General features: G+C 53.0%; 1 protein-coding gene across 7 annotated transcripts in view; it reads left to right on the top strand.

Annotated features, from left to right (window-relative positions):
• The window catches only part of LRP8 (LDL receptor related protein 8), an 85,545-nt gene that overhangs the window by 50,475 nt on the left and 21,554 nt on the right, over window positions 1-13,516 (top strand). For 2 of the 7 annotated variants that reach the window (XM_032137442.2, XM_032137439.2), the window contains exons 5-11: window positions 44-433; window positions 1,355-1,477; window positions 4,432-4,470; window positions 5,728-5,847; window positions 5,921-6,046; window positions 10,419-10,593; window positions 12,663-12,890. In XM_032137442.2, the coding sequence (XP_031993333.1) occupies window positions 44-433; window positions 1,355-1,477; window positions 4,432-4,470; window positions 5,728-5,847; window positions 5,921-6,046; window positions 10,419-10,593; window positions 12,663-12,890 (1,201 nt within the window). The remainder of the gene's footprint in view (window positions 1-43; window positions 434-1,354; window positions 1,478-4,431; window positions 4,471-5,727; window positions 5,848-5,920; window positions 6,047-10,418; window positions 10,594-12,662; window positions 12,891-13,516) is intronic. The other 5 variants (XM_032137443.2, XM_032137441.2, XM_058430439.1 and 2 more) reach the window with 3 other exon arrangements.

The following is a 13,516-nucleotide window of genomic DNA, read 5'->3' as shown; positions in this document are numbered from 1 at the left end:
GGGGAGGGGGTCGGCGGGCCGACCGGCTCTCTGTCCCGCGCAGTGTGCGCCCCGCACGAGTTCCAGTGCGGCAACCGCTCGTGCCTGGCCGCCGTGTTCGTGTGCGACGGCGACGACGACTGTGGTGACGGCAGCGATGAGCGCGGCTGTGCAGACCCGGCCTGCGGGCCCCGCGAGTTCCGCTGCGGCGGCGATGGCGGCGGCGGCGCCTGCATCCCGGAGCGCTGGGTCTGCGACCGCCAGTTTGACTGCGAGGACCGCTCGGACGAGGCAGCCGAGCTCTGCGGCCGCCCGGGCCCCGGGGCCACGTCCGCGCCCGCCGCCTGCGCCACCGCCGCCCAGTTCGCCTGCCGCAGCGGCGAGTGCGTGCACCTGGGCTGGCGCTGCGACGGCGACCGCGACTGCAAAGACAAATCGGACGAGGCCGACTGCCGTAAGCCCCCTCCATACCGCCCAGCCCTGCCCAGGGATTGCGGATCCGCCAGGTGCAGGCTTCCTTTCATTGCCTTACCTGAATACATTACCCCGGTTTACTACAGAGGAGACCGAGGTTGGGAGAAGTGAAGTGACTTGTTTGAGTTCACGCAGCTGCCGAGCTGCGGAGCTCAGGTCTAACTCCAGAAGCCTCCACTGGTACCTGTGTCCCTGCTGTGAGCCCTCCCAGTCGTACTTCCCACCCCCATCCCCCCGAACCCCTCTACCCAGAAACCTGGCAGGCTCAGGAGCTCCCCCCATCTCTTCACCTGCTAGGCCTGCCCATTCCTCAAGGCCTGGCCTAGACTCCTCTGACCTTCCCAGCTGGGCTGGGTCCCTCTGCTGGGCAGGTCCCCAGCAACCTTCTCTTACAGCTCATCTCACACTGATGTCCCCTTCTGAGCATTCCTCACCCCTGCTCTGCACCCTGAGCTCCTAGAGCATGAGGAGGCTCTTAGGAGTCTCTGGGCTCCCACCCCCACCTCCACCCCTTCCAGCACAGCACCTGGCACGGGAAGGTTTGCCAAATGGATGAAGTCATTAAGTAATGAGCACCAAGACTCAAAAGAAGGCCGTGTGTCTGTTCTGAGGAGTGGCCCTGGAGAGAGGCAGGGACAAGGAAACAGGAGATCTGGGTTTAGTCCTGAATCTGCCAGCCAGAGTGCTGTGTGACCCTGGGCAAGGCCTTCCCCCTCTCTGAGCTTCAGTCTCCCCATCTGTACACTGAGGTGCCTTGGCCAGGTGTCCTCTGAGGACTCCTAAGTTCAGCCACTGGTTCTGTTTTTGCTGGGGGTGGCTATGGCATGGGGATGGGGGTGGTGGGGAAACTGTCCTAGCACCACACTGACTCTGATCCTCTCCCCTTGCCCTCTCCTGGCAGCACTGGGCACCTGCCGTGGGGACGAGTTCCAATGTGGGGATGGGACATGTGTCCTTGCAATCAAGCGCTGCAACCAGGAGCAGGACTGTCCAGATGGGAGTGATGAAGCTGGCTGCCTACAGGGTGCGTGTGATCAGGGCACAGAACACATCCTCTGTGAGGATGCCCTAGGCTCTGGTGACTCTCCAGAGGGCAGAGTTGGGAGGAGTTCCCACTTGGTCCCCAAGAAGCATTTTCCCCCAGAGCATCGCTTGCCCCTAAATCACCTGGCTGCCTTTCCATGGGGTCCTAGTGGCACCAGAACTGGGTTTGTAAGGACTTTGCCAAAGCTGAAAGATGCCTAGGGGGACATGACAGAGCACTTGGGAAGTCCAGCCCCCACCACTTGTCCAGGTCCCAGCTGCTGAGTGGCTTCCCTCACTAGTTCCCAGGCTGAGCAGAGGCTGAGTCTTGCTCCCCAGGGAGCCCCTTTAATTCTCAGATGGTTCTTCTGGTCACCACCTGCCCTCTGCAGGAACAGGGACCCTCATTCACTAGTCATCTCGGGGAATGGATAACAGGCTGGGCAGTGTGGCAACTTCCCCTACCCGGGGTCCATGGGGCAAAGGTCCCCCCAGGAGACGGTCAGTCCAGCCTCTAAGGACCTGAGTCCTGCAAGATGAGACGCAGATCCCCACAGCCCTGCCCAGCTACATGAGGATTAGCCTCCTAATCATCCCTGGGATCCTGTCCCGTGAGCAGAGCTTCCTCAGGTCCTGGATTTACCTGTCTGTCCTGGGCCACCCTCCAGGGACCTGTGAGGGACCGGAACTGGAGCTCTGCTTGCCTGCTGTGGGCCCCAGCCCAGCTCTTGTCCAAGGTCTCACAAGCACTGTCCACTCTCTTGTCCGGCCCAACAGAGTCACCTTGTGAGGGTCTCCGCAGATTTCAGTGTAAGAGTGGCGAGCGCGTGGATGGCGGGAAAGTGTGTGATGTGCAGAGGGACTGCCGGGACTGGTCGGATGAGCTTCTGAAAGTGTGGTGCGGTGCCTGTCTACACCCACCAGCTGGACTCAGTCTCCTACCATCCCCCTCTTGGTATCTGGGCTCGAGGCCCTCCAGTGCCCCCTGCCCTGACACTTTCTGCTCTGACCCTCTCTTTGGACTCATGTGCCATCCTATGGCTTCATATGGAGCTTTTTGCCCCCAGGCCTCTGTCTACATCTCTACAAAGTGCTAAGAGCTTGTCCACCCCAGGTACTAAAAAATTATGTTTTCTCTCACAAACTTGGCCTTTCCTCATTCCTTCCCTGTTCAGACCTCTGAGACCTTCTGGAACTTTCTCTCTTCCTCGGTGTTCCTGCCCTGCTGACCCAGCCAAGGCCCTGGGCTCTGAGGTCTTCTAGCCCATTGCAGAAGACCCAGCAGAGGGAGAGGTGGGCACAGCAGGCAGGCAGCCAGGTGAAGCACATCCCAGGGCCACTGCTCAGGCCATACCTGTGTGGGAGTAGGGCAGGCCTTGCAGCAGGAGGTGGCACCATCCTAAGCCCTGAGGAGTTCGGACCTGATGGGGAGACCAGACTTGCAGGCCAGACTAAAGCGAGACCTGGATGGAAGTGGCTGCCCTGATGTCGGCTACGGCTGTCAGGGTGGGTTCCAGGCTAGAAAGAACAGAGGCTCCAGGCTGTAGGTAGGGTGGGCATCCCAGAGAACATGCTAGAAACCCAGTGTGGACTCCAGGAAGGTTCATGAGTCTTTTTTTTTTTTTTTTTTTTTTTAATTTTTACTGTTCCCAGGTCAGGGCTTGAGGGAGATTTGACATGACAGAGAAGCCCTGGGAGGACAGAGCCTAGGTCAGTCCCTCCCTCTCCTGCCTCCTGGCAGACTGTTTCCCCAGCACCTCCCTCCTGGGCGCTTAGAGGAGGTTCATCCTCCTGAGCTTCCCAGGAAGAGCATATTTCCTCCCCCTTTTGAAGATTAAAAAACTGATTGTGAAAGGAAGAGTAGCTGAGTGAAAGTGACTCAGCTTCTACCTGAGCTGGCAGGAGACAGACACTCCCTCTGCCTCCAGGCCCTGCCAAGAGAAGTCCCAGAAGAAGGAACTTGTGGAAAAAGAGACAGGGAAGCCAGAGCTACTAAGCCTAGCTCCCCCCACACCCAGATTTGGAGTAGCCAGGGACTACTGTCCTACTAATCCCTCTCTTCTCTCTCGTCGTTTGCATGACACACCAAAGAGGAGTATGTACACACGTGCTTGTGTCTGCGTGTGGCCTCTGTCTCTGTGTTGGTGAGAGGCCAGTGTCTGTATCCATGTCTTCTTCTCTGAGTAAAGCAGGGGAACTGCATTCATGCATCTATGTGTGTGACCCCATGTATGTGTGAATGTATCTATGGAGTCCATGGGACTGTTTGTGCTCTGCACATAAACTGGTATGTGTGCATGTAGTTGTGTGCATGCTGGTGTGTGCAGTGACACCACTTCTTCCTTCCATGGAAGGAAGCCGCAAATACTACTCTGGCCTCTCTGCACCACTCTACCCCATCCCCCTCCTCTCCTGGCTCCCCAGCGGAATCACACCCAGGCTAGGTAGAATTAAGAAGGACTGAAGACTTCCCTGCAGGCATTTGGGGAAAGGCTACAGGGACAGACAGATGCAGACCTGCTCTCCTTTCTCTTCCCCTCACCCACCTGAGCCCTGGAGGACTCTGTGCCTTCCTTCATCAGAAGCCAGTCACTTTGAGCTCTCTCCTTTCCCCTTCCCCCTTTCAGGGCCATCCCACCTACACATGCCACTTCATCAAGTGCTCAGTAAATAGAATTGTTGAGTTGCTGCTACCTGCAAAAGGAGAGGAAGGAGGCGAGTGGATGCATGATGGGGGCAGTGGGTGAGTGGGAGGACAGAAGAGTGAACGGTGCTCAGGGAATAACACAGGAAAGGAGAGGTCAGGGAGGGCTCCGAGCGACTGAAAGATTCCTGGAGGTGGGAGCTGCCATGGCTCAGCGCACCTCCAAGCGTCTGAGGCTTCCCAGGGCTGGGCCTGGCTGAGTCCTCCCTGGGTCCCCCAGTCATGGGGTTGCTGTGGTCTTGTTCTTTCAGTTCCGCCAACATTCCTGGGAAACAGGAGGAGGCCCAGGGGTAAAGGGGTTATTCCCTAAGCATGGCTCAGGCTGGAAGTGGGGGCACCCCATAGCTGTGCATGGCCTGGGGTGGGCAGCTCAGACCAGCTACATGCATGGCCATGGCTGGCTCAGCTCAGCACTGCTTGGCTTGGCTGGAGTGGTGGTGCATGAGCCTGGGGGGCAGAAGGGGATAGGGGCGTGGCACCTCCCCTTGGCTTGTGGAATTAACCTTCTGTGACTCTAAAGCTCAGGAGATGCTGTAAGAGCATTGGTCCTGGACTCCCTGACCTCCCCTAAGACCCTGCCAGAAGATAGTGAGGGAGTGGAGGATGGGGAACCAGAACCAGATGACCTCCGGGCATCCATTCACCTCTTGCAGCAGGTGGTAATCCTGGGACCAGGCCCATGACAAGATGGAGGAACAGGGACAGGTGCTGAGAGGAGAGGAGTTAAAAAAAAACCCATCATATTAGTTCATGATAGGAGAGAATTGATTTAGCAATGGCTCCATGTTAAAAAAGGCCCAGGAGTCTTAAATAACCACAAGCACATTAGGGGGCATCCTGTGTTGTCCAGGTTCCTTCTGGGTGGCAAACTAGCTCTGGGCCCTGTCCAGAGAGGGACATGGACAGGCGGAGTGAGTCCAGAGAAAGGCAGGAGACCAGATATCAGTGCTTTAAGGAGGCTCTGAGGGAGCCTGTGCACCCTGGCCAACCCCACACAGCAGAGCTGGGAGCACAAGCAGAAGCCTCAGCAGGCAGCGCTGGTCCACAGTGGAGCCGGCTGCCCCAGGAGGGAAGTGAGCTCCCTGAGGCTGGAGATATTTAAGCAGGGGCATTTTGGAAGGGATTCTTAGGGTATCCTGAGGGTTGGATGTGACACACACAGGCCCCTTCAACTCTGAGGTCACGAGGAAGGAGGCGCTGCGAGAAACATGTTTGTGAAAGGAAAGACCTTGGGCCAACTGGGGAAGGCCTAGCTGCCTCCAGCTTGGTGGTGGACAGAGCCCCAGCCAGGAGGCCGGGACCTAAGTTCTGGTTCCACTCTACCCTGTCTCTGTGTCTGGCCTTGAGTAGGGACCTGCCCTCTCTGTGCCACCTCCTGCCCAGAACACCTGGTAGATGAGGCTGAGGCTCAGTGAGGTTGTGGAGCCCTCCTGCCTCTGTGGGAGTCCCACTGCCCTGAGGCTCTGCTTCTGCTCTAGGTCCCACCCCTGCCCTGCCCCCACTCCTCCTGGGCTCCTGGACCTTCAGGAGCCCATGTCTCTCCCCAGGGCTGAACGAGTGTCTGCACAACAATGGCGGCTGCTCACACATCTGCACTGACCTCAAGATTGGCTTTGAATGCACGTGCCCAGCAGGCTTCCAGCTCCTGGACCAGAAGACCTGTGGCGGTGAGACCTTCTCCCACACCCCCAAGCAGAAGCAGATCCTCCTGCCAGTTCTGACCCCTGCTCCTCCCCACAGACATTGATGAGTGCAAGGACCCAGATGCCTGCAGCCAGATCTGTGTCAATTACAAGGGCTATTTTAAGTGCGAGTGCTACCCTGGCTACGAGATGGACCTACTGACCAAGAACTGCAAGGCTGCTGGTACGGACACCCCAAGGGCAGAGGGGCAGCTCTGAAAGGGATACAGGAAGCGGTGTGCTTCCACATATGAGGAGTGGATGTGTGCTTGTGTTACTGAGAGGTACAGGAATCCTCGGTCCCTTGTCTAGCTTGGGAGAAAGAATTCAGCCAAGAGACAATTAGTAACATAAGCCAAAGGTTTATTAAGGAGATAAGAGTACAGTCTAAGACAGGAGCAGGCTGACCCAGCTGGGAGCAGCAGCAGTAGCTGCGTTTCTTTAAAGGGACAGTGCACTCTGAAAGGTGAGGCAGAGCGGGGCAGGCTGCTAAAAGAGAATGAACCAGCCGCAGCCCTGAGAGTTCTGCACTGGGTTTTTTCTTGAAGTTCCTGTCTCTGTCCTAAATCTCTGCCTTTTTCTTTGTCTAGTTTTCCCATTCCTGCTTTAAGTCCCTGCCTGTTCCTCACCTAGTTCCCACCCAGGCTTGTGGGACCTCCCCTTACTATTAGCTCGCACGCATGCCCAGCTCTGGGCACAAATACTACCTAATGGTGGCATCACTCATTACCACCACCCTAGGAAGGTTGCATAGTGGTCAAATCTGATTGGGCCTGCATATTTCTTAGGGATTTCCCCTTTGCCCTCCCCCTCCTCCTCAGCATGCAGCTAGCTACATTCTGATGGGAGAACTGCAGAGTGAGCAGTTTCTGGGCATCTTAAGGGGCGTTCCTTTCTGCACAGGTATTTCCCCTCCTCTCTGCTCACACCTAGCATGAATGTTTTGGGTGGTCTCTAGGTGTGAGATTTTCTAGATTTCCCTTTTCTCAGGGACTCCCCCTTCTGCTCATGTCCAGCTGTCTGCCTACTCTAACAGTTGCACACACAGTGCTCAAAAGTGTACATACACATCACACACAAAACGCACTGCACACTAACACCCACACAGACACTGTATAGAGCCACCCAATATAGCCCACAGAGATGACACTCATACAACAGAATATATAGACACAAAATTGAACCACACAGAGACTACACACACAGCATAGGGAGTCCACACAAAGAGCACGACCTGGGCAGATCTATACATTGATCAATTCAGCCAGCAGAATTAATTCATTGTATTCAGTTGTTTATATTGAACACCTAACATTGTAGTAGACACTGGGGATTCAGCAATAAGCAAAACAGATGCGAAGCCCTGTCTGCCCTCAAGGGACTTATATCCTAATGGATGAGCCAGGCTAGAAATCAGATAAATAAATAAAATATAGTGCATGGCAGATGGTGATAAGGGCTAAGGAGAAATAGAAAGTAGAGAATGGGAACAGGGAAGTCCAGGTGAGCAGGGGGTTCTAGTTTTAAATGGAATGGTCAGGGAAGCCCTCACTGAGAAGGTATTTGAGTAAAGAAGGTGAAGGGGGGTGGGGGTGGTAGCTCACGCTTGTAATCCCAACACTTTGGGAGGCCTAGGCAGGAAGATCACTTGAGGCCAGGAGTTCAAGACTAGTCTGGGCAATGTAGCAAGACCCTATATCTAAAAAAAATTTTTAAACTAGCCAGGTATAGTACACCATGCACCTATAGTCCCAAGCTACTCAGGAGGCTGAGGCAGGAAGATCCCTTGAGCCCAGGAGTTTGAGGTCACAGTGAGTTACGATGCCACTGCACTCCAGCCTGGGTGACAGAGTGAGACCTTTTCTAAAATAATAATAATAAATTTTTAAAAAGGGAGTGAGGGAGGTGAGACTGTGAGCTACCATGCAATTATCTGTAGGAACAAGCATTTCAGGCTGAAGAGACAGAAACCGCAAAAGCCCTAATGCAGGAGCATGCCTAGTATGTTCAAGGAATAGCAAGGAAGCTGGTACAGTTGGAGCGAGGAAACTCGGAAGAGACGAAGCCAGAGAGGTGGCTTGGGGCAGCCCAAAGGGCCTTCTAGACCATTGTAAGAGCCAGCTCTGGATTTCACTCTAACTGGGGGGAAACCATTGAGGGCTCGGAGTAGGGAAGGGACATGGTGTGACATTTTAAGAAGGTCCTTCTGACTGCAGTATTGAGAACAGACTGTAGAGGACAAGGGAGAAGGCAGGGAAACCACTTAAGAGGTCATTGCAATAATCCAGAAGCGAGGTGTGATGGTGGCTGAACCCTTATTCCCACATTATTACCGTGGGAATAATGAGAAGTGGACAGACTGCAGATATAATGCAAAGGCCAGCCAACAGGATTTGCTTATGAATTGAATGTGGAATGTGGGAAAAAAAAGAGTTACAGCAATGGAAAAAATAAGATTGCTACGTGTGGGCTTGGGAAAGACGGTGAGGGAAGCAGGTTTGGAGGAATCTTAGGCTGTTTTGGACATGTTAAGTTTAAGAAAACTGGTTAGGTGTCCAAGTAGAGATATTGAGAAGGCAGTTGGATATATGAGTCTGGAGTTCATATGCAAGTTAAATACAATATACATCATATAAATTATAACAACACAGCAGCCATAATACTGACATGTAGCCCATAAACCCAAAAAGTATACCACCCAAACTGTACAATATGTAACTCATACATTAGTATATCACATATAACATGTAACCTGTTCTTGCCCCCATATAGAACACATGTAATACATGACACAGATTATGTACATGCACTGGAGACAACATGCAACTACCCATGCATATACAAAATCCACACACATGAATATTTCAAGTGCAATTACATAAAATCTCAAATCATAAACACAGGGGGTTCCTGTCACAGTCACAGCTGTCATTTAAAATCACTCCAACATGCCCCTTTAACCTGGCTCTTGCCTTCAGGGAGGTAAAATGTCATTACTGTCATTTTGGGGTGAGGGAAATCACAGCTTGTCAGTGGCAGAGCTGGCCTGGAACTCAGCTTTCATCCTTGCCCCTTCCTGCACCTTGAGCCCATTCTCCATGCTCTCTATTTGTACCACACTTCTGTCTCACTCCCACCCTGCTTTGAATTAGTCTCCATCACTACACACAGGTCACACACCCAGCCCCAGGCCCTACACGACTCTGTGCTGGTCCCATCCTCCAGGGAGCACATTAGCTTGGCAAAGATGCACAGTGACAGGGACTGGTGGCTGGCAGAAGCGTCAGCTGGAAAACAAGAGAAGGAGGCATAGGGAGCTTGAGGGGCAGGTGTTACTAGGAGCAGCCCCTCAGACAGTGTTGGTGCCTGAGAGTGGCCCAATACATCTAGAAACAGCCTGTGGGAGCTGGTGCTAGGCCCTCAGAGGCCCGTGGGACAGTGATCTCCCATACGGAGTAGCCAGGAAAGTCTAGGTCACTTATTTATCATCTTAAAATCTAACTCCAAATCTAAGAAGAAAACAGGTTTTTTGTATACATGAGCAGTTGTATGTTGTCTCTACTGCATATATATAATCCGTGTTGTATATCACATATGTCCCATCTCTGCCATTGGCTCAGGATAGAGAACAAACTCACCCAGCTCATAGGACCCTTTGTGATCTGGCCCCTGCCAATCTCTGAAGCTCATCTCTTGCTATGTCCACAACACTTTCTATCCTGAATTATCTTTTTTTTTCCCTTTGAGACACAGTCTCTGTCACTCAGGCTGGAGTGCAGTGGCACAATCATGGCTCACTGCAGCCTTGACCTCCTGGGCTCAAATGATTTTCCCACTTCAGCCTCCCGAGTAGCTGGGACTACAGGCATGTGCCACCATGCCCAGCTAATTTTTTTTTTTTTTAGAGATGGGATTTTGCCATATTGCCCAGGCTAGTCTCAAACTCCTGGCCTCAAGCGATGTACCAGCCTCAGCCTCCCAAAGTGCTGGGATTACAGGTGTGAGCCACTGTGCCTGGCCCCTAGTTATCTTTCTAAGACACTTACTTGCTCAGGTAGTTCCTTCTTGAACCACAGCAGTAGGGCCCAAGTAGAGAAGGTGGTAGTTGCTGGAAAGAAATACATGGTAGGTGGAAGGGACAACCTGAGCAAAGGCCCTAAGGCAGGAAGCCCATCCATGGCTAGGTAATGGTATCTGGTAGCTGGAATCAAGCTATGTTGGAGGGGCGAGTAATAAGGCTGGACAGGGAACTTGGGGTCACACTGTGGAAGGCTTTCAGTGCAGGCCTAAGGAGAAAATGGGGAGCCATAAAAGATTTTGGAGAAGTTTATATCTAATAAAAAGAATAAGAATCCTCCTGCTATGCATGGTGCTCTGCATCTTCTGCTTTCTGTACTCATTATTTCATCTGCTCCTGCAACCTGTAAAGTAGGAATTGTTGCTACTATTTTAAGGAAAATGGATGTGTCAGCCAGCAAGCCAGTGGCAGAGTCTTGGTCTCCAGGCTCCCTCCCTCTTGCACTGACTCTTTCTCTTTCAACCTCCCTGCATGGCAGCTGGCAAGAGCCCTTCCCTAATCTTCACCAACCGGCATGAGGTGCGGAGGATCGACCTGGTGAAGCGGAACTATTCACGCCTCATCCCTATGCTCAAGAATGTCGTGGCACTAGATGTGGAAGTTGCCACCAATCGCATCTACTGGTGTGACCTCTCCTACCGTAAGATCTATAGGTGAGCGACCACATCCTCTGCAGCAAGGCCTGAAGAGTGGGGGTGAGGGGTGGTGACAGGTGAGGAGGGGAGGAGTGGCCTCTGCCTCTAGAGCTCCTCAGGACAGAGTTGGGACTTGGGAAGAGATGCAGGATCACAGTGGATATGGAACTTCTGGGACTTTACTGGGGCTGGAGTAGGCTGAGGGCTCCCTTGGGTTAGCAGCTTTGAGCCCCAAACACCTGGGATTTGTCTGACCTCTGGAGGCCTAATATGGAAGCACAAGACACAGGAACTGTTTGGCCAGGGCAGAAAGGAAGAAATCCTGGCTTTGGGGAGGACTTTCCAAGCAGCTCACATCCCTGTGTGTTGGAACCTGGGGACTTAGACCTGGTCCCTGCCCAGAGGATCCCTCTCATGACATCCATTTGTGATGATCATGAGAAAGTACAGAGGAGGCCTCCGAACTCACCTGGGCATCTGATCTGGCATGCCCTCCTGGATGGCATCACCCCAAGGCCAGCTTTTCACTGTCTTTGATGCCACAGTCAGTGGACCTGGTACTTGGGAAGCTCCTCACACACTGGAGGAGGTTCTCTCCTAGGACTTTCTCAGATGCCAGCAGCCTGTCTCCCTGCATGTCTGGGCCCCCTTTAGGCAGTCATGTCCTTTCTTTGTCCTGAGATCCACTTGGCAGGAGTGCCGATGACCAGGCGCTGGGTAGACACTGAGTCACTGATGAAAGAATGATGGGATAGATGGGTGGAAGAGTGGATGGAAGCAAATATAGCAAGTGCCACTCACTGACAACTAGATTCCTGCCTCCCCGCAACATACAGACACTCAGTTCACACACACCCAAAAACATAACTAGAACTATGCCTGTCCAAGAGTTGTAACTGAAAGAGGCAGGATTTGGTGACAGACTAGATATGGGGCTGATGGAAGAAATTTACTCCTTCATAGTGAATTTTAGGAGTTTCAGGTTTTTGGCTTGGGAGGTTTCATGAATGGTGGTGCTGTTCTCTGATGTGCGAAGCAGTGGAGGAGGATCAGGGCTTGGGTTGGGCCGTCTGGTTGGCCGAGGGGAGGGGAATGGGGATGAACAATTTTGGACATATTGAGTTCAAGGTGTCCATGGGACATCCAAGGGGAGCCAGTTGGCTTTGCAGTCTGGATCATAAGAGAGCTGTTGGGATTGGAGACTTAGTTATTGATGGCAGTGGACACTAAGGAACTAATCACCCAGAGAGAGGGCAAGAAGAAGAAAACCTCTGGGGAAACAGCATTTGCTGCTTTGCTAATGTTGCCTCCTGAGTGTCTACTGTATTCTTAGCCCTTCTCTCCATTCTCACTGGCACAGTCATTCTTCAGACTCTCTTAATCTCCCACCCAGATGCTGTAATGTCCTCCTAACCAGTTTCCCTGCTTCATTCCCTCTCCTTCCGACCCATCCACTCCATAGATGCCACAGTGAACTAACATGCTTATTGGACTATGTCCTCTGGCCTGTCCAGTTACCACTGGGGATAAATCCTAATTCCTTGGCATGGTACTCAAAGCCCATCAGGATGGGGTTCCTACCTATACCTGCTTGCAGTCTGACACCCACATAAGCAGCTCCCCTAAGTATCTCACTGTTCAGAGCAGACTCACCTCTGGCCATTTGCACAAGCCTTTCTTGTTCCCTAACGGCTTTCTGTCCTGGTGAATTTGTGCTCCTGGTGAACTCTTCCTTCAGGACTCAACTATAAAGCCTTCTCCCACCCTCTGGGATGAGGTAGTCTCCATGCCTCTGCTGCCATAGCCTCTAATGCTTTCCATAATCACACTGTATTATATCTGGCTCACTCTAATGGGCAGAGCTGTGGGGCAGCCCCACCTTAGAAACCAGAGACTGTGGCCCATGTAAGTCTGTACCCCTACCCTGGTACCCCAGGGAATGTGTAGAGTGGAAATTATCCACGTTCCTCTAAAAATCTATTGCCATGGCCCAGATGGAAGAGAGAGAGGGGAAGGGTGCACAGGTGGCTCCAGATGGTCCCATGGGTGGAACATCTGTCCCATGGTCATCTCTGTTTTCTCTTAAGTGCCTACATGGACAAGGCCAGTGACCCGAAAGAGCAGGAGGTCCTCATTGACGAGCAGTTGCACTCTCCAGAGGGCCTGGCAGTGGACTGGGTCCACAAGCACATCTACTGGACTGACTCGGGCAATAAGACCATCTCAGTGGCCACAGTTGATGGTGGCCGCCGACGCACTCTCTTCAGCCGTAACCTCAGTGAACCCCGGGCCATCGCTGTTGACCCCCTGCGAGGGTGAGTGTCCTAACTGAACTTCCCATTCTCCCACCATAGGTGCTCAGTCCTCTTACGTCTGTCACAAGAGCTATCTTGAGGGCTCTAGAAAGCTCTGGACCACTCAGACACAGGCCATGGGGAAGTCTTGTTAATCCCCAACCAAGGTTCTCTGGGCATTGGTCACCAAAGTTCTCCCCGGACTCTCCCACCCACTTGTTATGTCGTAGAATTGGAGCGTCTCAGAGCAGAGTAGGGCTCTAGAGATGGCCTGATAGAAGCTCCTGGGGGTGGAAGCCTTTCTTCAGGCTGCTGTAGGTGGGCATCTGGCAGCTGCTCACATACTTCCAAAGACAGGTAGCTCATTACCTCCCATAGGGCCTGTTTCACTGTGGGGCAGCTCTGCCCATTAGAAAGTGGGTCTTTTTCCCTCATAATCCCAAATCTGTCCCCCTACAACTTCCTCCATTGGCCTCTGGAGTTACATAAAACATGTCTATTCCCTGCCCTGTGGGAGAGCCAGCAAGATTTGAGGACCAAGATCACTGGTCTGTTCTGCTTCAGACTGCCTGCCTCCATCCCTACCCCTGTTGCCTATGGTCTCTGGGCCCTCACCACCTAGGCTGCCCTGCTCTGGCCACCCCTCA

Source organism: Hylobates moloch, unplaced genomic scaffold (genome assembly GCF_009828535.3).
Source record: "Hylobates moloch isolate HMO894 unplaced genomic scaffold, HMol_V3 SCAFFOLD_18, whole genome shotgun sequence".
NCBI classification, from domain to species: Eukaryota; Metazoa; Chordata; class Mammalia; order Primates; family Hylobatidae; genus Hylobates; species Hylobates moloch.
Note: the sequence above shows the minus strand (reverse complement) of the source record. Positions and strands in the feature narration are given on the sequence as shown.